Below are 24,266 nucleotides of genomic sequence, written 5' to 3' on the forward strand. Positions count from 1 at the left end.
AAGAAACAATGAATTTTTTTTAAAAAATGTAAGACTGAAACCATATTGAGAACTTCCCAAGTGAAACAGATTACTTCTTTAGACTCAGAAAACAAGAATTTATTTCAATTTCTTTTCTTATTAATTGGAAACTTCAGATGTTTGTTTTATCATTCACCTGAAAAATGTTTTCTCCTAAGCTTTTGTGATTGCAACATAGTAGAATTTCCTTCCTCTCCCACTCTTCCTGAGTCTGTGAACTAGGCATACCTCCATCCTGGGGCTTAATATGCCGTCTTTGAAAAGCCAGCCCTCAAATTTGCATCCAATTACCATCCATATAATAGCTGTTAAACTCATGCTTGCATAGGGGCAGATCTTCATTTAGCCTTAGAGCTATCAACCTTCCATCAGGTCTGCTCGGCTTTGCTTTCTTTCACCCTCACATCTTCTAGCCCCCTTCACACGTGTACATCCTATTCCTTCCAACCATTGACTCTATCTTTTGGCTGCTCTAAATATACCAGGAAACAAACTCAGCTCATTTGAGGTGACATTTTCAAAATTGATCCTTTTATGCTGAAGGTTTTGGGGCCGCAAAGCAATCTGTGTCAAGTGTACACCTTTTGGATGGTAAACTGCTGCTGATTCTAGCACCGACCAGTGTCCCGTCACTGGATATTTTGCCTATGACTTAGACCATATCTGGAGACTGATTCAACCCACGGTGTGATGCCAATGTACATCACCCAGGGAGTGTTAGGGATTTCCCATGGAGATGCTTTCATTCAGCAACAAAGCAAACACAGCTCAGTGTGTCCTCTTCCTGGAGGCAAGTCCCTGGTGTTGTAACATTCATTATGGAACACCACCACAGACAGCTTCTCAACATTGCTGTAAGAAAAATGTTGTCTCTGTAGCTATTCTGGTCCACTGAATTTACAGCTGGGCCCTTGAATGCTGTCAATAGAAATTGCATGTTCCTTGTAAGCATAGGGTTAAGGCAGGTCTGTTTACACTTTTTAATAATTTTGCTAAATTGCACATGGAATATCATCTTCATCTCCAGTCCCAGAATTCTGAGTCCTGTCTCTGAGGACACCAAGAAAACAACTTGAGAGCAGTTTCCCTTTAGGCTGTGTCTGGTCTTCCACTCCAGCTGAGGTGTGCAGGTGAATCAGTGAGGATGCTGCTGCTGGGCAGGGTGCTGGCAGTGGCACAAATGGTCCTCTCTTTCCCACATACCTGCCCATTGGTGCTGCAGGGAGATGGAGAGAGCTTAACCCAGGCTGGGTCTGACCCTGTCCCAGCCAGAGGTGAAGATGGATGCATGCTGCTGGGTGCCATCACAAAGGGGTCTTTTCAGGGTGAATGGAAAAGCAAGTATGCCCTAGTGACAGGACAGACTTTTTAATCACATTTCAATCACTAATTAGCCCAAAGAGCAGGGCTGTGACACATGCTTCACCGAATTTACAGCTGGGCCTAGCTGCTCTTTGCTTCTGTTGACAGCTGAGTCTTCATACAGGACCAGCTATTGGATACAAGTGCTCCTGACATCGAAGCCTGTGGTCAGGGCATGATATGTCTCCTCCAGTGCCTGGCATTCCAAGCCCTATTCCATTAGCTGTAGATGAGCGGCCTCAGTAAACCACAGCAGGAAGTCAAAGACAAGATGTGTGAGATCAGTGAAATGTGCAGAATATGGTCCCACAAAACCTCATCAGTCTGTCACTGGAATGTAGAAATCCAGAATTCAGGGAATGATGCACCTACAGTTGATGTAAACAGTCATGACATTTAGAAGCAAGTAAACTACAAAATGAGAGCAAGCCCTGCAAAAGGTCCTCCTTTAAAGGGTTAAAAGGGTTAAAACAAGAGGCTCCTTGTGCTCTTAACCTCCAGTGAACAGAGTAGTTCACCTCCCCTAAACTGAGCCTCCAAGAGCTCTTCAGATGAGAAAGTGCAAGCCGGTGCAGCGATGGAGCTGCTTTGCATGGAATTTAATTTGAACTCTGGTTTGTTGTTTTGGTTTGGTTTTTTTGTAATGAAGTAGAAGTTAGAAAAAGAAGCAATGGTGATACATGCAAATATCTGCAAAGCATCAAAGCTTCAGAAGGGAACCTACTTATCTCTGTGGTCCCTGAAATGTATGGTTGTGACTTATGATTGACATAAATTTTGCTGCAATGACTGACTGCTCCCCTAGATGCAAAGTTAAGTGCCTTTATCCCATCAACACCAGCTGGCTTTTTTTTGACTTCTGCTCAGACAGGATCTGTATGAAGATCTGTCCTTGAAAGTGAGAGCTCATGACATGCCTGGCTGCCTTACAAGAAGTGTAGAAGGAAGAGGAAATCGAACTCTGTGTGTGTGGCATGAGCTACATCAAGCTGCAGATAGGATGATTCTTCTCATATATGGTGCAGCAGCTACATCGGTGTCTCTCTCCCTCTTACAGCTGATAGCTAAATTATTTCTTGCAGAGCTGTAATCATATATCTAATGAACTGGCTCCTGCATACACCAAGAGCATCTCCCTTTTGCTAACTAGCAACCTGCTGTGCCCTCTGTCTGTACATAGCACCTCACAGAACTCATGCACAATGCCAGACACGCTGTTGGCACAGTTTTGAGAGTCCCCAGAAGGGGCCTCCGTGAGAGCTGTGTGCTTCCAGCATCCGCCAACTGCGGCTGCAGACATCTCCAGAGAAAACCTCCCTTGGAGAAGCCAGGACGGAGCAGGCTGATCAATACCAAAGGAATGAGGGAGAGGGAAAGAAACGTTTTTGCTAGCAAACAGCCAGTAATTTAAATTAGGAATTGCAATAACAGCAGTGAGTCTGACTGAATGTGGTAGTAGCCACTTAAAATACAGTACAAACATTCTAAGTCCCCAGTGGGAAAAATGAGGTGCAGATAGTCAGTGATTTATGCTGCAGAATAGGAAGACTCAATCTGCTCCTTAACACCACTGAGGACAACGAGAAAGTAAAACATAACCTGTCCTCCAAAGCACCTTCTAGTAGCAAGTGGCACAGGTAGGCAAAGGCCAGGTCTGGCTCCATCTCTGCCATTCATCATGTGTGTGACTGGGGCAAAGCCACTGCCACCCCATCCAGCTCTGCTGCTCCTCATCCAGGCAGGCTGCATGTGCATCTTAGGGCACCACAAACCAGCAGACACAAAATGTGGCTGTAGGACATGGAGTCACAGCCCACACAAGATTCTGGTCTGCAGCTTCTCTACCCCAGCTTTGGGCTGCAAACTCCCCAGGGCAGGGACTGCCTTTAAATAGGTGTTTGCAGAGGAGGTATTTCCTGGGCAGGTGCTGCCTGCAGTGTATGTGTTACCTGTCCTCTCCTCTGCACAGCCTTGAGGAACATGAACTGGTAAAACCATCAGCTACAGTGTTAAAGCAGCTGCAAACATACCTGCTTTGAATTCTGCTGGGACTGGCAAGATTTAGGCTGTTGTCTGTGCATTGAGCCTCCCTCGTGTGCTTTAGGCTCTAATTAGCAGACTTCCTCCAGCAGTGTGCAATAAGGTAAGGTGAAAGGCTCTGAAGGCCAGTAACCAGAGCTATGTGGAAATTCAGGAGGATTTCTTTCTGGCAGGGGCCCTGTGGTATGACGGGTTTCACCTTTGCTCAGCTTTGCTGGCAGAGGCGCCCCATGCAAATGCTGTTCTCTAAGCTTTCACACACGGGACTTTCAAACGGTTCATGCTCTTCAGAAAAAAATGTATAGGATCAGATTTTCCTATGGCCCCCCAAGTAATTTTATTAATCACTGGGACAAATCTCAAATGTCTTTCAACATTGAGAAATTCCACTTAATCACAATCTGCCCTGCTACGACCTTCTCGGCATCAGATGGAGAAAGAAATGATGCAGCAAGGACCTTAGTCACACTAATGCTGCTTCAAGGCTGAGCTGGAGAATGGGACGTGAATCATCTTTGCCTTTTCTTTCTTTTAAGGGAAGTACAGAAGACGGCTGCTGCTCTGAGAGTTAAACACATAAAGCAGTGACAGGTCTTCCTGTTTCCTTTCCATCTCTTTCCCTCTCAGGTCTCTGCTGTGTTTTCTTTCCCTGCACTTAGCTGTATCTACTGAAAATGTCCATCTCTCTTTCAAGCTACTCCTCGGAGATTTGTTTACCACATCTTAGCAAGTGCAGTTGTCCAGAACCAGCTGGCAGAGGGAATTGCAGGATATTTTCCAGACAATCGAGTTCCTCCTTACAGACAACTTTTCCGTGTGTACAGAGGCAAAAGGGCAGTGGGATGTGGAGCTGGGAGATAAAAGACCAGCTCCTTGGAAAGGTGTAAGCATGTAAGCATGGCAATCATAAGCAGTGCATCACCTCACTGTTGTGTTCCTGCCAGCTTGCAGGAGTCCACTGGGCACATCTACTGCCCAGAACATAGAGCAAGGGGCTGCCTACAGAAGCAAAGGGGAATGTCAAGGCCAGAGGTGCGCTCTCAGCCTCAGGCTGGACAGCACAGCAGGGCAAAAGAGGTGAGGATCAGAGGTCATGACAGATCTGTTCTGTGAAAAATGTTTTCTGTGGCCTCTGCTTTTGTCCCCTTGATCTGAGGCACGCAGAAAGAAGCACACCCTAGGACAGCAGACTGTCCCTTTCCAAACACAGAATAACTGAGCAAGGTTTGCTCCAAGGTACAGTAATACAAGGAGCAGAAACCCATGCTGTATAGGACAGAGAGCAGGGGGAAGCAGGTGGAATATTTTGCCCCTCTCTCATCCACTGGAAAAGGCATAACCACAATTCCCCATGGGTGCAGCCCCTTAGGAGAGGAATATATATCTTGCTAGAAGAATCCAACATTTTTAATCTGGATATGCTTGAGCAAGACTTAGGTGACACTCAGATGAAGAGCTGGAGCTGAACTCTACACTAATACTACCCCCACCACTTCAGCCGGCTCCTGCCTGATGAAATAGATCCTCTGGGGCAGGCTGCCCAGCACGTCAGCCATGGCTCCCTGCCACAGCATCCGGGAGCTGCAGCCCTTGCCCCCGCAGCTGGCAGCCAGGCACGCTGCTGGGCCTGCCTCTGCAGGCTGCCTGAAGAGCTGGAGCCAATGCAAGGCTTGGGCTCTGTGGAGAAGCAAAGCATGTGACTTGTTGCAAACAAGCTGGGTCATGGTTTGCTGCAAAAAGCCCACAGTGCATTGCTACAGCGAAATCCCAGCAAGCTGCTTGGCAGGGGTTGTCCTATTTCTGTTTGGGGTTTCCTGGCCTGACATAAAGGTTCCTGCGCTGAGAGAAGCTGCATGCATGTGGTAAGTTTGGCAGGTTATACTCTTGGGATCTTGGCACACAAGGGGACAGTCTGCCCAGTACAACCAGGGCACATCAGCTGCACTTTGTGCAATCAAGACTCCAGGATTTCCAAACACTCAGGCGACTGGACGCAGCTGCTGTTTTGCTGGGGTTGCTCAATGTCAGCTCAGGGTTACTGGACTGTGCTCAGTGGATCTCATCCAGGGAAAAGGTCAGAAGAATCCTTCCCTGCAGATTGCCTGCCAAGGACTGAGCCCTGGTTTGGATAAAGACTTGCAAATAATTCAGCAGCATGGTTTGCACATGAAATAGCTCATCATTAATTTTGGCACAGCTTTCCTTGTTGTCAAAAATTTGCAGTCATCCAAACTCGGATGACATGAAAAGCTGGGAATTCCCCTGCCCCCAAAGCTTTCTATCACCACAATAAAGCCACCTCCCTGCACCATGGACCATCAGGGTAGTTACAGCCCTGGAGACACATGCAGGCACACACTCCAGCCACAGAATAATGGCAGTGCTTGGAGACAGGCATCCATCCAGCCTGCAGAGTTACCTACAAGGAAACACAGCTTCTAGGATATACTTTTGCTGTTTCAATCCCAATGATTTCCCTCTTTCTCCCAGTCCACTACCACCCTGAAGCAGCCAGCCATGTCCAGTCCTGGCTTCTGACAGCTGGCACTCTGATCACACAGGTTCCTGTGTAAAGCAGGTTTCTTAGCTGACTGAACTCTTGTGTGTTGATTGATTAGATTTAACAACTTGGAGGTGATAAACTGGTCTGTTCCTTGAAGCTTTGCCACAGGACCTGGCAAAGCAACCTCTACTGGCCACCAGAGACTGCTCTGCAGGAAGGGGCTGCCAGGAGATACACGAGCAGGGAAGCCCCTGGCAGGAGATACTTCCACAACATCCTCAGCATCTAGGATGTGGCAACAGGTTCCAAGGTTGCTCACGTCTGTCAGCCCCAGCACGTTTACCTGTCAGGCATTGCAGCACCTGCACGTGTTCTCTGAGCACTTGCTCAATGTGAGAATCAAAGCTGTGCTTGGGGCCATCTGAGCTCATGTGATGTACTGAAAAACAGGCCTCATCCTTGGAGTTGAGCAAACCCATAATTAATGTCAAGGATGACCAACCTTGGGCACACATGGAGCACTGAAGGTGCTGCTCACAGTGCTCTCCGTGCTGCAATTGATTTTTCAGCTGGGCTATTGCAAGCTGTGTCAGGGTTACATGAAGAAAACGCTGGGTTACATAAAGAAAACAGCTCGTTGAGCAACAGGCTGAGTTTGACACTTAGTAAGGCCACTGCAATCACCAGCCCAGAGGTCTTTCCAGTCTGGTGTGTTGTCTTCAGCCATGACCAACACTGGAAAGGCTGGGATATAAATAACCTCACCATCACTTGGGCTCTTACACAATTAGTAGTTCAGGCCTGTGCAGGGTGATGCTTCTGCCCATGTTGGTGTCTATCTTTACTACCCAACAACAGAACTAAGAGCAACACAATCCAGTCCCAGTTGGGGCTTATGCTGCAGCAGGCCTACAGAAGGGCATTCTAAAATGCCACAGGAATATAGCAACTATTTCATCCCAGCATCAGGAAAAAAACATTTTCTGTCCAGTAGTGGAAATAGGCACTTGGGCATGGATCCCAAAAGAGATTTAAAACCCTAAATCAGGATGCTGATAGACTGTGAAAGCCTGTATCCAAAGCCAGCAGCTGGAAAGCCTGTGCTCAGCAGCTCCATACCTCCTGCAGTATGTACAACTCACTAGTGGCTTCTTTCTTGTCTTAGAAGTGCCTGGGCAGCCAGGGGTCTGCATGGGTGCATGCCTCACCCAAGGACAGGACCTTTCAATGGGCCCACTCAAGGACTGCTAGATCTTTACTGCCTCCTGGCCAAGCAACCTAATCCCATACTCTTGCACTCTGTTCCTGACCCCATGCCACTGTCCTGAATCTCTGGCATTAGAGAAGAAAAGGGGGCAGCATGGCCCCTCTTCTCACTCTCCCTCCTGCATGGAGGTCAGGCCTCATTTCCACAGAGATCTGCCTGGCAGCCTTCGCACTGCAGAACAAGACACCTCCTTCTCTTGTGGATTCCCTAGCTGGAAGTTTATTATGTTCACCTGGAAGAGCATTACCTTTGGCATATTTCAGGAGGAAAAGGGGAAGGCTTTGCAAGCCAATGCTGTTACACCAGACCTGAGGAAACAGCCAGCACCAGCCAGCTCAGGAGTCTGGATAGGCAGGTCTTCTAGAAGAACCTGTAACTAGTGCTTCCAGCTAGCCTCCTTGGCTAACCAGCTAAGCCCCTCTGCTTAGCACAGAGCTGCTTTGGGTTTGGCCCCTTATGGAGAGGTGCAACACAGGACACTGCCTGCTGAGCCCCAGCTTTGCAGGTGGAAGAGCCAATGACCCTGGTCTGCCTGGCAGCCACAGCACTCATATCACAGCTGGCAGAGAGGATTGCTTGAGTTTTCCTCTAGTTCAGTTCAGGCAGAACCAGCCAGTGTGCCTTAATTTAAATTAACCTGTGTAATTTTGCCCAAAGCAAGCAGAAGGAACTGCACTCTAATTACTCCACCAGCCATCTGAGGGGAATCCACCTCCAGTGGGTGGGGTGAGAGCTGAAAACCTTTTCCAGAGCTGGGTATAGAAGAACAGAAGTCCCTGTGGCCCAAATAATGCAGGAAAACCCTCCTAGAAATCCACCAAATTGCCAGGACAGGAAGGAGCAGCAAGTCTTCCTAGCAGCAGGCAGAGGCTATTCCTGAACCTAGAAGAAAGAAGAGGTGGAGCTTATGCACTTTCCATATAAAAAGACAGAGAGGGGCTTGAAGGCTTATCATGGGAATGAACAAGAGAAGCCAGTAGGAGAACTTGAGAGCACAGAGCAGGTTGGAGGTAGGAGAAGGGCCCCTTCAGATGAGCAATCAAGGTCAGGAGGACACCAGGGAAATAGATGTTGGCTGTGCTGGGAGATGGGGCTGGCCATGAGGAACTGTCAGGGGAAATGGCAACTTGCACAACCAAGTGTATGCCTTATTGAAATAGAGAAAATCTAAAAAATGAGCAGAGTCTGCTGGCTCTCAGTGCTTTACCGTGGCAAACAGAAGCATCAGTTTTCAGGCAGGCCCTGGGGCCACCCAGCATCAGGGAGAAGAGGAGAGAAGCAGCAAGGCTGTCCCAATGCACGAGTGTTTCTTCTGCTCAGGTACAAAGGTTCACCTTGCAAACAGGCTCCAGGTAGGCAAGCACGGAGCTCCAGGGCTGGCCCTGAGCCAGAGGAGCCACAGCTGCCCTCACCCTGCAAGGAAGCAAGGCTGGAGAGGAGGAGGTGGGGCACTGGAAAGAATGCCAGCTGCTTGATGGAAATGCAATCACTTAAACCTGCTGTTCTTACCTTGGGAAATTCCATGTCCCTTCCACAATGAAATGTTCCTTTTGCAAGCTTGTTTTGGTGGGGTTCCTGGCTCCACCCAGCCTGTATAAACAAAACCGGCACTGAAAGTAAAAGTACCTGTCCTGCACTATATGGAGGGCTCCCTTCACTTCTTGTGTTAACTTTAGTGTGACAGCCACCCTCCGTTTCCTCAGGGACATGCACAGCTAAATCTTTGCAATGTGAGCAGCACGTGCCATCCCACGTGAGTCCTCTGAGAGATGGCTGCCCTGTCCCAAATCACCTGCTGACAGGTAGGTGTCCTGGTGACTCAGCTCCCATGACCTATTGCTGTTCATCAAGGAGAGCTTCACCACTTCCACTCTATTGAAGCCAGCAAGGGAAGTGTTTGAGCTGATCTTTTTTCTCTGCTTCATGGATGCTTTGTGTCATAGCTGGGCTGCCAGTTCCCTTCTTTATTCCGTTTCCTTTGAATGCAGAGAGCTACAGGATGGATTTGCCATGAAGTCGCTGTAAATATTAACATGCTGAAGTGAACACAGGCACAGCAGACGAGCTGTGAGAAGAAAGATCCAAATACTGAAATGGGAGAGGATCCCACTTTGAAGGACCAAAATCAGATGCCAGTGTGGAATTGCCATGGCATGAAAAGCTGGGAATTCCCCTTTTCTTTCTATCCAAACCTTTCTATCACCAGAATAAAGCCAGACAAAACTTGGTTTTGAATGTTACTACATGACATTGCCCACAACAGCTATGAGAACCCAGGAAAGCTTCCCAGTGAGGGTCAGGGTTGGGGGAAGAAACACAGAAACTGGCAGAAACTGAGTATGGGGAAAGGTAATTGTCAGGCAGCCAAAGCAGATCAGAGGAGAGAGGTACAGCTAAAGACTTTGCCTGAAATGGCTATCATCACAGCAAAATTACACCTGGATCAAGCTGATGCAATTTCTAGCTGGATGTACTGTATTTCAGTGTAAATGGGTGTGCCACACAGATAATTTTTTTTTGTTTGGGTTTTTTTTTTTTTTTTTTTTTTTTTTTTTTTTTTTTTTTTTTTTTCTGGGTTGTTTGGGGCTTTTTGTTTGGTTTTGGGGGGTTTTGTGTAGATTTTAAGTTGGTTGTTTATCTGTTTGCTTGCTTGCTTTTAGGTGTTTGCTTTTTTCTCAGAAAGTGGAGTGTTTCCTATGGTCACTTGCAACGAATAACTCCTGTTCTTTGGTTTGGAAGGAAGAGATTATGGAGAAGGCAGGACTTTCTCTTGGGCTTGGGAACAGCCAGAAGGATCATTTTTCTGTCCTCACTCTCTTTTTCTCTTTATTGCTCTGTGTGTGCCTGGCTGCTGCAGGAGCTGCTGTTGCAGCTCCCGTGGAACACGGTGGCCATGGAGCTGTGCCTGAGCCGGCGCCAAGCCACTTGTTTGGCCTGGACTGTGGTTTTCTGGGGAATCACCCAGACCAAAGAACACACAGTGCACCTGATGGCTCTTATTAAAGAGTTTCTCACTTCCCTAATGAAAGTAGTGTCCTCCACTGCCCTCAGTCCAAGCTGGGACCAAACTGCCTGGCCAGGAGGAGGATGCTCCCATGCCCACTGCACTGAGGTGTCTCCAGGCAGGTGAGAGGAAAATCATCATCTCTTAATAAGGCACATGAGGTGCCTTATGACATTTTCTGCTTCACATGAACTTTCCTAAGGCTACTCTCATCCACTTTCACAGTGCAACAAGTGGAAAACACTGTTAGGACCTGAGTTCCATGAAGTGTGGATTGCTGATCAGTGACAATCTGCTGTGCTCCCAATTCTAGTCCCATTTAACCCCCCTGTAGCACTGCTGCTCAGAAGCACTGCAGAAACAGAAGGTTTGGTCCATGAACTAAGATATCTACCCCCAGTCCAAGTATCTGTTGGGATCTCTCACACTCATTTTCCCAGAGGAGGAAACACTTGAAGATATTTCCAACAAGCCTGCAGGACCTGGTGGGAAACACACACATCTGTAAGTCAGATTGGTTATTTAGGAAAAAAGGATTAAAACCAATCCCATGGGAACTGCAGGACAGATGCTCTGCAGTCCTTGAAAACACATTCCTCCCGTTTTTTCAGCCAGCTTTGCCTTGCAGCTGAACACAGCAAGAGCCCTTAGCAATATAACTTTTCCCTTTTTTTTTTTTTTTTTTTTTTTTTTTTTTTTTTTTTTTTTTTTTTTTGTTGGTTGTTTGCCTTTTTCATCCTTTTTTCCCTCTGGTTGGTTGTATGTGGCAACAGCTGCCTTAGGAGGAAAGTACTGCCATAGCCTCAGCATCCATTGGTTTGGCTTACTCAGCTTCTCCTCAGGGGGATTTCTAGAGGAAGGCAATCAGCACTGTGGCTAAAGCAGCTTCCCTTCAGCAGTGAACAAATAATCCCTGACCTCCAGAAGAGGGGCAAATGCACTTTGCTAGAATGAGCTATTTCATACAGTCCATGGTAATGCCTGGTCCCTGTCCTGCTGAAAGCAGGGGGAGGAGAACCAAGGCTTCCAGTTCATGTGTTCATAAACTCTAATTCCTGAGATCCCCTGGCTGACTAATCAGGCTTGAGGGTTTTTGTGGGATTTAAAGGGATTTTCCTCTTTGTGAAAATTATATTTCTACTAAAGTTAAAAACGCTGTTAAGTGCTGGTTGTACAGAACCTCTTCTTCATTTACACGGTGAGTTTGTTTTCCACTACTCCTTATCCGCTTAAAATCAAGAATATTTTTCCCCCAAAATTTGCAATTTTGTGGGTTTTACAAGCTGCCTGTGCCCAGGGGCAGTGTCGGTTCCCCTGGCAGAATGGTGAAGGACAAAAGGAGTCCTCCCTCTTCCTCACACCAGAAGGGTCTCCCGGACAGGCAAGTCTGCAGACTCTGTCATGAATGGAGCTCTCTCTTTTTGTTGCTCAGAGGGCACCGTGTGGTTGTGAGATGACAAAGGCACTGCGTTTCAGGAAGAAGAAAAGCGGAAGGAAACTGTGCAAGACTGGGGGTTCCCAGCCTGTGACACTGTCTTTAAACACGGCAGTCTTGAATGGAGGAGAAGTCTGGGAGCAGGGAAACCATCAGGGGGTTTTGGTACCTTTACTTCTGCTTGCTGAGATCCCAGCTGAGGCTTGGCCATTTCCCCACCGCAGGCAGCCACGGGCCAGGCCCTCACAAGCCAGGGGGGATCCTGTAAGCTGTGAGAGGCACAAAAAGCACACAAAAAACTTCTTCTGCCTCCTTTGTTCATCTCATATCATCTGCTGGGAGTTTTGCCATTATCTGCACTGTAATGTTTGAAACGTAGTTAGGTTTGAGCTGCAGGTGGAAAGATGTCACTGCCCATCTGACCACAAGAGGCAAAGGCACAGATCAGTTCGGTCTTATCAGAGGAAACCCCATTATTCAGTGTTTGACAGGGAAAGAAAAAAGAAGGAAACCACACTGTCTCAGGCAGCTGCAAAAGGCCTTGATAGCTCTGTGCACTGAGCAGACACAGCTTGGCTGGGCTGCAGGAGAGTCACAGGCACTAGCACAGAAAATCTTCTGAGGGAGAAGGACTCCAAAAAGGCTGTGGATATTCGTGAAGATTTCCACTGTATTTACAGGATCTGGAATCCAGCTCGACCCGGAGCCTGCTGGATGTTTGCCGGGATTCTGCGCCGCGCAATTACCCAGCGTGGGAATTCCCTCCAGGGTGGAGCCCGCTGCCATAGGTGTGGTACCAATAAAAACAAGCCCAGGTTTTCCCTGCTCCTTTCAGGGTGGACCTCAGAGCAGCTGGGGGTGGGGAAAATTACCTTAAAATGTTTCTGCCAAGTCGGTAGAGGAGTAATTGACTGGTAAGTATATGGAAGTTGAACAGGACAGGATTAGGACTAACAGTGATTCAACAATTTAAAATAATTTTTATCCCAATATTTTGTAGTTTACTTCCAGCAGAAATTCTCATCATTTTGGCTCCAAAAAAGAGAAGTGATATATTCTCTCAGATCCAGAAATATACCTGTGACCTAGGCATGAAAATGTTTTTAATGACAACTGAAAATTGTTTATAGAAGTTGCCCAGTTTGCAGAGTCCACACCATAACCATGTTAAAATTGTTGAAATAATCATAATTTATAATTAAGAAGAGGAAAGAAGGAAGGGTGGCGATATTTCTCATTGTTAACAGTGGCAGAAGGTCTTCAGAAACCTGAGATGAGAGGCTGTAGCTGCAGGGGAGTTAACCCACGGAGGCCTGTGGACCCTCCTGCTGCAGGGTGGGCAGCCAGCACCGAGGGGCTGCTGGAGACAGGCCCACCCGTCGCTGTCATTAGCCAGACTGTACCGTGCAAGGACGTTTTCGGTGAATATTTCAAAGCACAGATCCATTAGAAACTAGCCAGGCAGGTTCTCCTGCAGCTATATTTAATGCTGCTCTGAGTCTTCTCGCACAGCTTGTGGCAGAAGGCTCATGAGAGCACAGAAGTGCTTGGGTTGACTTCCTTTCTAGTTCAGCTATCCTCACATGATCCTGCTTACTGAGGGCAATGCTGTTTTCTTTCCCAGCTCTAAAAATCAAGAGACGTGCAAAACTGACTGCCCAGGTTTTGATCACAGTTTCTGTAAATGCTAGTTGTGTTAAATGCCTATCTTTCAGCATTGATGTACTTTAAGAGTTTTGTTATATTTTATTTATTTATTTTCAACAGACCTGAAGGTAAAGCCGAGTCAGAACATTATGGAAGAACAGAAAACAACACAGTAGCCAGCACAACTAACCTGTCTCAGCAGCTCCACAGTATTTGTCAAGACCAGAGGGAGGGAGCTGGAGCCTTTCACCAGCTGGAGCAATTCCAGGCAGCAACCACAGCTCTTGAATGCAGCCCTTTCAAACACCCATTTTGTGCAAACTGAACGAAGCACACGCATAAGGAGTTTTCACACTCTTTGTATGGCTGTGAATGGGGCGGCACCTACAGAGCCTGCCAAAGGACCATTTGGGGATTGCACTTCAGTGCTGGAGAGTGCCCTGAGCCAGCCATATGAGCGATGCTGGCAAAATGCAATTGTTTATTCTCCTAGGAAACTATCCATCTGAAAATGTTTCAAATACCAACACAATAGAACCGTAGCAACCCACAGTATGTGGCACAACCAAACCGAGGGGTGTGCTTGCTTTCTGCACTCTGACAGGATGATGAAGCAGCAGCCTGTGCTGACTGGGTCCTACCCCTCCCTGTTTCCTCAAGATCTTATCCCTTTCCATTCTACAAGCAGTGCAGCCCATGCAGCTGTGTGATGAGCCAGTGAGCTGAGCCAGACAAAAGTTAATCCTGCAGCTATGGGATGAGCACTGGCCCAGACGGGCCCTCCAGCTTGCAGTCACAGGGCTGCCGGGGCTGGCCCAGTGTGGGGCCAAGCAGCGACTGAAGGCAGCTCTTTATGACTCTTGTGGACCTGTGCCCTTGCCTGTTCACACCAAGAGCTTCCTGTCATGCACCTGAGCCTATAAGCTCAAACAAGGCCCTTTGCCCACTCTGCACTCATAGCACATCTTGGTCTTTCCTGCGCTTTCAAAAGCTCCATGTTCCCAGCAGAGCTGGATTACAGCACATATCTATCCACACACGTTGATTCTTGTTACAAAACACAAGTGCTCATGTACTGTTATGCTTTGTGTTTTGATTTGGCACCAAAGTGGGAAAGCATCACACACTCTTTATTATCTGCATTTGAAATAAAGACTGTAACATCCTTTTGCAAATATGCACTTCATCAACAGAAGCAGTTTCTCAATCATCTTGCTGAACTCATTGCACATGATTTTATTTATCAATATGTCCAGCATCAGTGAGCAGAAAAAAATCAATCTATTCTCTTTTTCTCTATTATTAACTAAATTCCCCTCTTGAAATTGACCTTTGCTACTTAAATCCTGTAATATAGACCACTTGTAACACTACTTATCATCATTAATTTGTTTTGTTATCTTTCTTTTTTGACAACCTTGTTCTCTTTTCCTTACCTGCATATCAGGACATTCACACCATCTGTGTCTGTTTTATTTCTTCCCCTTCCAGACTTATTTTGCAGCCCATCTCTGTAGCTCCTGACTTTGAACCTATGGACCATTAATACACTTTATACAGATGCTCTTTGTCCCCTGATGAACTACCTACACAAGAGCCCATGTCTGTTTCCTGCGTTGGAGTGAGAAAGATGTAGGTGTCAGTGCAAAGTGCTCGAAGTAGGAAAAAAAAGTTTAAAAAATTACTTCCTGGTAAATACTCTTGTCACCCAAAGGATATTACTATTTTTGCACTTCCAAAGCCAATTCTACACTATTTAGTACTTTATTTACTTGCTTTGTTACTAGGTAAAAGAGGTTAGTAATAGAAACTTCTCCTGGAGATAGGAATGGGGAACATCACCTAATCTCCTAACAAGTATTCAACAAATATTTCATGTGTGCAGACATCCACCAGATGAAGAAACTAGGAGCTACAGGCTGAAAAAATCCACTGGAGATTGAGGTTTTGGGCAACTTGCCCCTCCTTATGGCAAGTCAGGCAGCCTTCCTGGTCATCACTGAAACTCCTTCTTTCTCTCCCATCCTTTTGCTAACAGCTTTGACTCCAGCAATTCTCAGCCTTCTTCCTGTTACCTTCAGGGGCAGTGAGTAACTAAGCTAACCTGGTAGTCTATTTCCAAGGTTCACCACATCCTTAGATGAGAAACTTTTTGTTTTGTTTTGTTTTTTTCTGTCAGCAGGCATTTCCAAATACTGTTAACTGAAACTAGTCTAACATTCAATGCAAATAGATTTCTTCACAACGCCCTAAAGGTATGCAAGGCTGCAAGTGGTTTAAGAGACAGAGACAGAAAAGGAAAAGAAAGAAAAGCTGCCCATCCCGCTTTGTGCTAAAACCCAAAGCACGGCAGCTGCTGTCCCCTCTGGCAGCCAACTTGCTGCGGGTTTTCTTGACACCTTGTTGAAAGTTCTGGCTTCTTAAATGACCTAACAGTGCACTGCCCAGAGAGACTCCCTGGCCAACCACACCAGCCTGCAGGTAGATTCTATGAAGGAGGTTTCTATGGATTGTGAGAACAAATATCCCATCTTTCCTTGAGGAAAATATTTACTTACAAGAGAGAATTTTGACTGTCACTCCTACCAGGTGTGCCAGCAGTTTAACCAGCCCCCCCTTATGGATCCTGCGCTGCACTGCCCCCTGTGCTGGTACTATTATTGCAGGACCGGCATCAAGGTTAAACCAACGTTCACAGTGAGCTATCGGTCTGGCTGGCTTTTGTTGTTTGTTCTTTTAAAACTTACACTTGTTTCCATATGAGGTTCCCTGGGTAGCGCTGGAAATTGCTGGACTACACAGTGGTTATAGGAACAAAGGAACTAAGAAGGAGCTGCTGTAACAGCACTGTCCCCAAAGAAATTTTCCTTAGAGGAGACAGGAGTAGTCTTGATGCTGCCCAAGCAAAGTCGAGTCACCTGCTGACAAAGAGCACACGTGTCATCACATAGGTTTAAGTCAAAGACTAGCCAAGGGGACAATGAGCTATGGAAACTCCTATTCCTTTGGTGATGGCAGGCTGTGGTTTCACAGTGGCTTAAAGCAGAGGTAGTGCAATCCTATTTCCTTCTTTTACACCTGCACTATAGCAAATTTGACCCCAGAGTAAGACGACTTAGGTCACTTATGCAACATAAAGCTGAACCAAAAATCCCAATGTTTTCCATCAATTAGGTAAAGAGAATGGCTCTTTACAAATGCAAATGAGCACCAGTGCTTGCTGAAGAAAGAGCCGGAAAAACACCCAGGGAGATTGAGCACACCTGCAAACATCACAGCAACATCAGAAGACAATGAGTGGTATCCCTATTCCTGCTCATTCAATCTCAGTCCATGCAGATTTATGCTATTTTTCTTCATCAACTGGTAAATTTGACTCTCAAACTTGAGAAAGGGTTGCTTTCTAGCCTAAGGAATCTCATAAAGGATTAAATTCCTTATGTTCACTACTCTTTATGCCACTGGGTGTCACAAGAGTCAGTTTTCTGGAAGATGAAGCAAACACAATTTGCTGGCAAAAAAATTGAAGTCTTGGTTTGTGTATGCTAATCTGCACTGCATACTATGCTGCTAGAGGCTCAGAGAGAAAACTTCATTCCAGAGGCTTGTGGTTCAATGAACGGATCAGCTAAGCCACAATGGCAGGTAGGAGATGGCCATGAAGTGCATCCGTAGTACCAGGGAGCTCAGCTACAGCTGGCAGTTCTAAAAAGAACCAGGAGAAAACAGTATCCCCAAGAAGTGGAAGCACACACTACTTGGAAGATGATTCAATTCTGTCAAGCAGTTAGCTTGATGTTCACTTAGTGATATGCTGGCTCTATTTATTCATAATTTATAGTGAAATACATTAGAGTTACCATATTAAACATTGCAGCACAGAATTTTCATAGAAGATGGTGACATGAGTTAGTCCATTACTACAGAAAATACAAGTATGCTAAGAAAATCTTAGTGAAGAGCAGCAAATACTGCAAATAACTGAGGGATTTGTCAGTCACTTAAAAATGCAAGTTTATCTATATAGATTTACAACAGAGGACAGGTTAAAATGCTCCATGGGATTTTCTAAAATATGAGAACCACAATAAACAAACAAAGTCCAGACTATTTTAAACAGCCTTGCATAAGCATGTGATGATCCTTGTTTTAGTTTGGGCATGGCAGCTTCACTGTTCCAACAGATCCTGAACTACAGGATGTCTTGCGTTGTTTCCAAGTAGTTTGGGTTACAGCAAAACAACAGAACAGAACAAATTGTTTCTAGCAAGAACTGGCTGGAACAAGCTGTAACAATTTTAAAATTTCCCATCTGAAAAAGCAAAACTTCACTGATTATAAAATGTAAAGCAATTCCTCTACTGTTACTACCCTGGTAGTGTAGTTTGGTTTTTTTTTTCCTAGAAGAAAATATGAATACTGCTATGGATATGCTTCACAAAACAATCTCATGACCCAGTAAGGCTGCTGTTTTACCAAACTCAAAATAGCAGGCTTTGCTTCTGTGCCAGGGAAAAAAAAATTGGAAAGTAATGTACGTTTTTTTCTTCAGATGCTAGAAAATGACATAATTCTTTCATCTTACTTCCAACAATGTGTGCTGAACCAAAGTATTTCTTATTTGGTAAATCTGGACATTGATTTAATGCACAACAGGACAGAGAAGGTAAAAAAGAATGCTGCATATAATTCCATGTCATTAAAATTGTTGTGATCTATCTATATGTACTCACCCCATCTGAACTCCCCATCTACCCCTGTCCTTAGACTGTCACCAGCTTTACAGTGAAAAGATAGAGCCAATATGTGCTACTGCATTACACAGTAGCACATATTGCTCTTAAGATGTACCTGAAATCCTACAGAAGTTCACTACTGCCTGCCTTAACAGGATTGCTGCATGTTAGGAGAGGGTCTCATGAGTGGAGATTGGCCACAGTGACCAAAGTGATCAAGTATAAAATCAGAGTTGACAGGAGGAAAAGTGCCAGCAAAACTTCAGCTCTAGACATGAGAAGAGCAGATTTCAGGCTGCTCAGGAAGCTAGTTAGTAAGGCCCCCTGCGAAAATTCCTTTGAACATCTAAAGGATGCAGTCATCAATTGCAGCCAGCATGGCTTCATGAAGGGAAAAGTCCTGCTTAGCAAACCTGGTTTCCTTTTATGCCAAGGTAGCCCACCCAGTTGTTCAGGTGCAGCCCTGGTTTCGTGCCTGAGATGTTTTGGTTTTCTGAAATTCTTTTCCCAGGGAATTTTCTGTAAACAAGATAAGTGTTTTTGTAACTGTACTATGTTTTCATCTTTTTCCCTAGGAGGGACTTCTTCTTGATGTCCCTCTGGTCTGACCAATGTGATTGAAGAGGCTTGCCTTTGTTTCACCAATCAAATTGGTCAGTGTAGAATAGTATAAAAGGGAGACACATCCCAAAAATAAAGGAGTCATTTTCAGCCTTCTGAAGTAGGAGTCTGTGTCGTTGTGGTGTCAATCAGGGGAAGCCAGTTGATGTAATCCTTTTGGATTTCAGTCAAGCCTTCAATACCATCTATCACAGGATCCTTCAGGACAAAACGTCCAGCACACAGCTGGATAAACATATCATGGGATGGGTGAGCAACTGTCTCCCCACTGAGCTACTTCTGCTCATAATATATACCATTACTTTCTTTGGGGCCCCGTTTGCATGGAGAGAGGGAGGTTACTCATAAGAAATCCAGATGATTTTCAGAGATCAAGAACTACTGATTTACCTAAGCTAACTGCATGTACTTGGAATTCGAATCCTTATGCTACACCACAGATAAAGAACACTGGTAATGTAATGTGGACAGTTACAAGGCTGTGCAGAGCCAGTCCAAATTTAGTACAGGTAACACTGATGTGGGTCTGGTATGCAAATAAAACTTGATCCTATACCTGTTTAACTACTTGTGCATTCACACAAACTGCATCTGCTGGTTTTCAGCACTGGCACAACAAACTACAAACACATGGAGCAATCCTCAGTCTGGTATCTCTCTTTATAAGCTCTACCAAACTAGAAGCACCAGGATCGTATACCATGCATACTCCGGTCTCTTTTGAAGTGCCAGGTTTGAAACAGCAGATGGTACCAGCTACAGCTCAGCACCAGCCACAGCTGTACAGCTTGGTTGCAGCTGATATCTGCTCCAGGGTGTGAAGAATGTAATTATGTGTTATGTGTAATACACGGGGGTTTCCCATTTTGTCAGGTATCCCCACCTGCATTGCTGCCTTATCTTCAGTAACAAAAAAGCTTTGACTAAAAAAGAAAAATCCTCATTATTAATATGAAAAGAGAACCATGAGATTTCTCTACAGGGCAAAATACTAGCGAAAATGTCATTTCAATTGCTATGATTTTAACTTTGCTTATTAAAAAAAGGCAATGTTCACAGTTAATATATTGTAGACAGCTTATTTCATCATTTCTGAACAGAAGATGGGATGTTCTGCATTGCAAAACAGGCAAGGTATGAACAAACACCCACTGCTCTCAGAACCACCACCTGAGTTATAGTTCATACAACTCCAACATTTAGAATTAAAGGACTTGCAGGGAATTTTGATACTGGATACTATGCAAATGTGCTCTAGTCATATGGATCCCTGATTGTCATCTTCTCTTTTTGTTCAAGAAGTCATTAGTGATGTTTTTCATAAGTTATTAAAGCCGATCAAGAACAAACTATCAATGGATGATACTTTGTAGCAGACTAAATGATGACTTAAGTATACTCAAATTCCAGGTTGTTCAACTGGAGTATTAGGAAGAAAGACCCTAGGGGTTTTCAGAAACTGAGCTATCACTGGCAGCTGAAATAACGCAGATCTTCCTAAATGTGCCATTAGCCGCACAAATGTGCCGATTGTTGCACAAACCCACACAGAATTCTCAGATAACCAACCCAAAATCAGGGGTGCTTATCTTATCTACACTACACCATCCAACATGAGGGAAGCTGAAATTTGGTGGCACAAATAGAAATCCAAGAAGCTGTGTGAAGTCCACAATTCACTATACATCTGAATCTCCTCAACTCAGTTATCACATAAGATTAGCATTATCATTTATTAAAGCCACCAAACACAGAATCGCAGCTTCTTTACTACAATGAACTTGAAAAATACATATTCAAAGGGCTTTAACTGTAAAGCAAAAGAAAAAAAATTAAACAATCTCTGTTTCTGACAACTTATGAGGCCTTTCCCAAATGCCTTGAAAAAATCACAGATAATTTTTGAATAATTAAAACCAATATGAGAAGAGCAAAGCAGAAAAATGAAGGTAAGGAGTTACACTGCATTAACTTGGCATTCTTTAAAGGAGACTTGTGTGCAACAACTAAAACTGCCTGGTAATCTTCCCTTTCTCCTCAGTGCCTCCTCCCTCACAACTTCATCATCTCCCTATTTACTGCTGAGGCTGGAACCTCAACTGAAGCAAAACAAAAATGCTTTTTTTTTTTTTTTTGTCTTCAAGTTTTTGCAGTCTCATCTCCAAACCCAGAACCTCTGAAGGAGCAAGAATTGCTTCCCAGAGACATTCCTGTTGATGGACTTTGCCTATTGGCCTTGTAGTCCCAGCATTGTTTCTGGCACTGCCCAAAGCCTCAAAACCTGGCAGGTAACCAACCTAAAATCCCAAAGTACACTACATATAGAGTATTTACCCTAAATAGATGCCAGCTTCAGAGCTGTTTAATTATAGAAGACAAGTTGTAAATACTCTACATGCACCTCAAATAAATCAGTTCAAAGGTCTGGGCTCAGACTCACAAGCTAAAGCTTTTTCCTTCTGCTTTTGCCCTATATCCTCATATGGATCTGAGCAAATAAGACCTTCCTAAATTCCCCACAATTAAACCAGTAATGTTGTAAGGCCTTCAACATTGGGGCACAGAGAGAATGAACATGAATGTAAGAATTATCTTAAGACACACATACACCACAAAAACTGATACTAACTTTACACAAAGAGGCAAATAGCTCACATGAAAAATAAAGCTCAGAGCATAAAATTTCTCTTAAATACAATTAAAAGGCAAGCAATTACCACAGAAACACTAAAAGTCATCAAACATTTTGATGACAATTTCATAGAACTGGAAGTTAAAAAAAATAACATTAAAAGGAGACACCAAGAATTTCAAAAATCTCTGTTTTATTTGTACAGAGTAAAATACATCATATAGCGAACACTGTTTTCCACCCATAATCTAAAACCATTATTAAGTGTTTTCTTTTCACCAAACATCCTAGCCAGAAGCACAGACAATGGAATCAGGAATGCTAATTAGTCTCTCTCTGCCAGAGCTACAAGGTGCACATCAATCTCTGCTTCTGTGAGGATCCTGAAAGAACAAAAAGAAATCTTAAATAGCTTAAATGATTCTTCCCCTTAAGCTCCAATATTACAACCTAATATCTATACAAGTAACTTTTCTAGCAATGCATCTTTCTGTCCTTTAAAGCCCTGCTGCCAATGCCACAGGCTGACATTCCAATTCCCTTGAAAAATAAAGGAAGGATCAAAGGCACTAGAGAGCAAGAAGGTAACAAACGATGGAAAAATAACAGGTAATTCCTCATGAATAATGCATTTGCAAGTTGAGACCTAGTAAGAAGGTAGCTTGATCCCTTGAGGGCCAGCAGAAAAGTGGTCATGCAGCTCCTGTGTGCTTTCCCACAAACACTGTGCTGTTTGTTCTGTTGTCCTCAGCACACACCACCAAATGCAAAACCACCCATTGTCACTATGTCCACCTTAAAAAACATTACGAAGGAAGCACTTAAAGGACTGAATCTGTAGGACCCAAAGGTTTGAAGCCTCTCTTCAGTCCCAATTTACCAAGTAGTTAAAGTAGCAGCAGACTTTGTTCCCAATTTAACGGTTCCTCTCTTTTTTTCTTTTTAAATAAAAGACACAAAACCCCCCAAACAAACAACAACAAAAAAACCCACAAACCACACAACAAACAAACAAACCCCCCAAAAATCAATGAAAGACTAAAGCAGAAATAACTGAATCCCTCTGCAGCAAGCCAGACTTACCTAAATTTTAGGTAAGCCATATCTAGAGGGTTCTTTTGCATTATAAAAAAGCCCCAAAACTTTTCCTTCCACATTTCATGCATACTTCTGCAGCTATACACTGTGTTGTGGGAAGGCTGTCAAGTACACTGTATCTGATGGAAAGCTTTCCTGCCCTTAGCAGGAATACTTCCAGGTGTTGTCTTGATACACTCGCCAAGTAATCTCGGTGCACACAGTGTGCTGCAGGCAATCATGGAGGAGGGAAGAAATAGCAGGGAATGCAGAGTACTTATAAAGTAGATAGTTCAGCCATTTCCAATTCACTAGTGATTTTTAAAATCTGTGATCTTCTAATCATACCTAATTTAAATACAGTTTTTCAAACCATACAAATCCATACTCTATTAACTACATATTTAAATGTTAAAAAATGCTATCAATTAAAAGATGAGCAAAAATAATTTAAAGATTAAATTTAGAAAAGGAATAAAGAATTTAAGGGACTTGTAAATATTCCATAATATAAACCAGACTTTACTGCATTAGTTAGTATGACTGTGATTTGGAAGTGGACTCCAGATACCACTACTATGAAAAAAAGTTATGCTTCTAAGCATGAACACACTTCTAGACCAGATGTAACTACATTTTGACCATCACAGACAGCAATACCCTTTTAAGACATGAAAGAGAACACTTTTCTCTACTAAATCCCTTAACCATGTCATAGATTTTAAGAGAGCATTATTCTTTTTGCACAGTGTTTTCTACCTCTACACATTCTGAAGAGTTACAAGTAAAAGAGTCCTCAAAACTTCCATCTCTGATATTTATCTCTTCTTCTCGATTTACAATTACACAAGAAGGTAAAACTAATTGCGCATCATCAGAGAAACACACTAAGTTTTATCAACACTGATCGCTTACCTGAATTTAGGATTTTCCACTGTGACTACACCAACTTCTATTTCTGAAGGTTTGAAATCAATGGATAGGACAGTAGACAGGCATGTTATTGCTGTCTGAAAGATGACAAAACCCCTTATCATTAGAAAGAAAGCATTAAGGCTTTTTTTTCCTAATAGACATAGCATCTTAGAAATTCCAAAATAGTTTTCCCTTGCTACAGAATACGGTCCCTCTCCAGTCCTCTCCCTAAAAAGGCCAATCTACAAAAAGCAAAGGGACATGTTTTCTTAGCAGAAAAAAACACCAAAACCTTTTATCATGCAAAGATACCGTTTGAAATACGTTACAGTATTAAGATGATTTTAAATGTCACTAAAAGTTAAGTAAGTTTTGGTATCTCCAAAATCAAGCACTGTAGTAACCAAACACCAGCTACAGTGGGAGTAGCACAATTATAGAATCTGCTTCAGCTAACATAAAGCAAAAAACGCAGATTAGATAACCATTCAAACACTTGCAGATTACCTTCCAAATGATTTTATGGTTGGAATAGCTGTATTTGCTCTGGCAGCAATACAGAATTGTAGGGAAAGAGGAAATGCCTAACTACATTTCTCTGCACTGCAAGCCTATATGCACCATATTCATTAAAAAGACTTTTAACAAATTTTCATTTCCTTCTGCTGGCCTACCTCTACTGTTTGTTCGTATGTCCAGTCAAATTTCTTCTTTACTTTCTTTTCAAGAAAACTGGTTGACTCTGTCTGTTTAACTCCTGCAGCTGTGGCCTTGAATCCACAATAGTAACCTGCTGGATCACACTTGTATACCTGAGGGCCGTGCTCTTCATCAATGCCAATCAAAATCATACCTTGAAGAGAAAATTCATTAATTTATTTATTTCCCCACTTTTAGCAATTTAATTCCACTGAAGAACAGAATAAATACTCCCCTCTGTGAAAAAACATGCATTCACATCAGTACACCTTTGGGAATCAGTCCCATACCTGGAGCTGTGATTTCC

The 24,266-nt window shown here is 44.0% G+C and overlaps 1 protein-coding gene and 1 long non-coding RNA gene across 3 annotated transcripts in view; one reads left to right on the forward strand and one right to left on the reverse strand.

Annotated features, from left to right (window-relative positions):
- Window positions 1-5,198: 5,198 nt before the first annotated feature.
- LOC310910141 lies at window positions 5,199-9,352 on the forward strand. The gene is made up of 3 exons (XR_014590256.1): window positions 5,199-5,285; window positions 8,897-8,995; window positions 9,182-9,352. It is a non-coding gene; the product is annotated as an uncharacterized lncRNA (long non-coding RNA).
- Window positions 9,353-21,444: 12,092 nt separating this feature from the next.
- PSMA6 (proteasome 20S subunit alpha 6) overlaps window positions 21,445-24,266 on the reverse strand; it is a 52,128-nt gene continuing 49,306 nt past the window's right edge. For both annotated transcript variants that reach the window (XM_083863577.1, XM_083863576.1), the window contains 3 exons: window positions 23,935-24,113; window positions 23,261-23,355; window positions 21,445-21,651 (listed from right to left, as the gene is read on the reverse strand). In XM_083863577.1, the coding sequence (XP_083719703.1) occupies window positions 21,594-21,651; window positions 23,261-23,355; window positions 23,935-24,113 (332 nt within the window). In that variant the 3' untranslated portion in view covers window positions 21,445-21,593. The remainder of the gene's footprint in view (window positions 21,652-23,260; window positions 23,356-23,934; window positions 24,114-24,266) is intronic.

Source organism: Zosterops lateralis (assembly GCF_965231275.1).
Source record: "Zosterops lateralis genome assembly, chromosome: 6".
NCBI lineage: Eukaryota > Metazoa > Chordata > Aves > Passeriformes > Zosteropidae > Zosterops > Zosterops lateralis.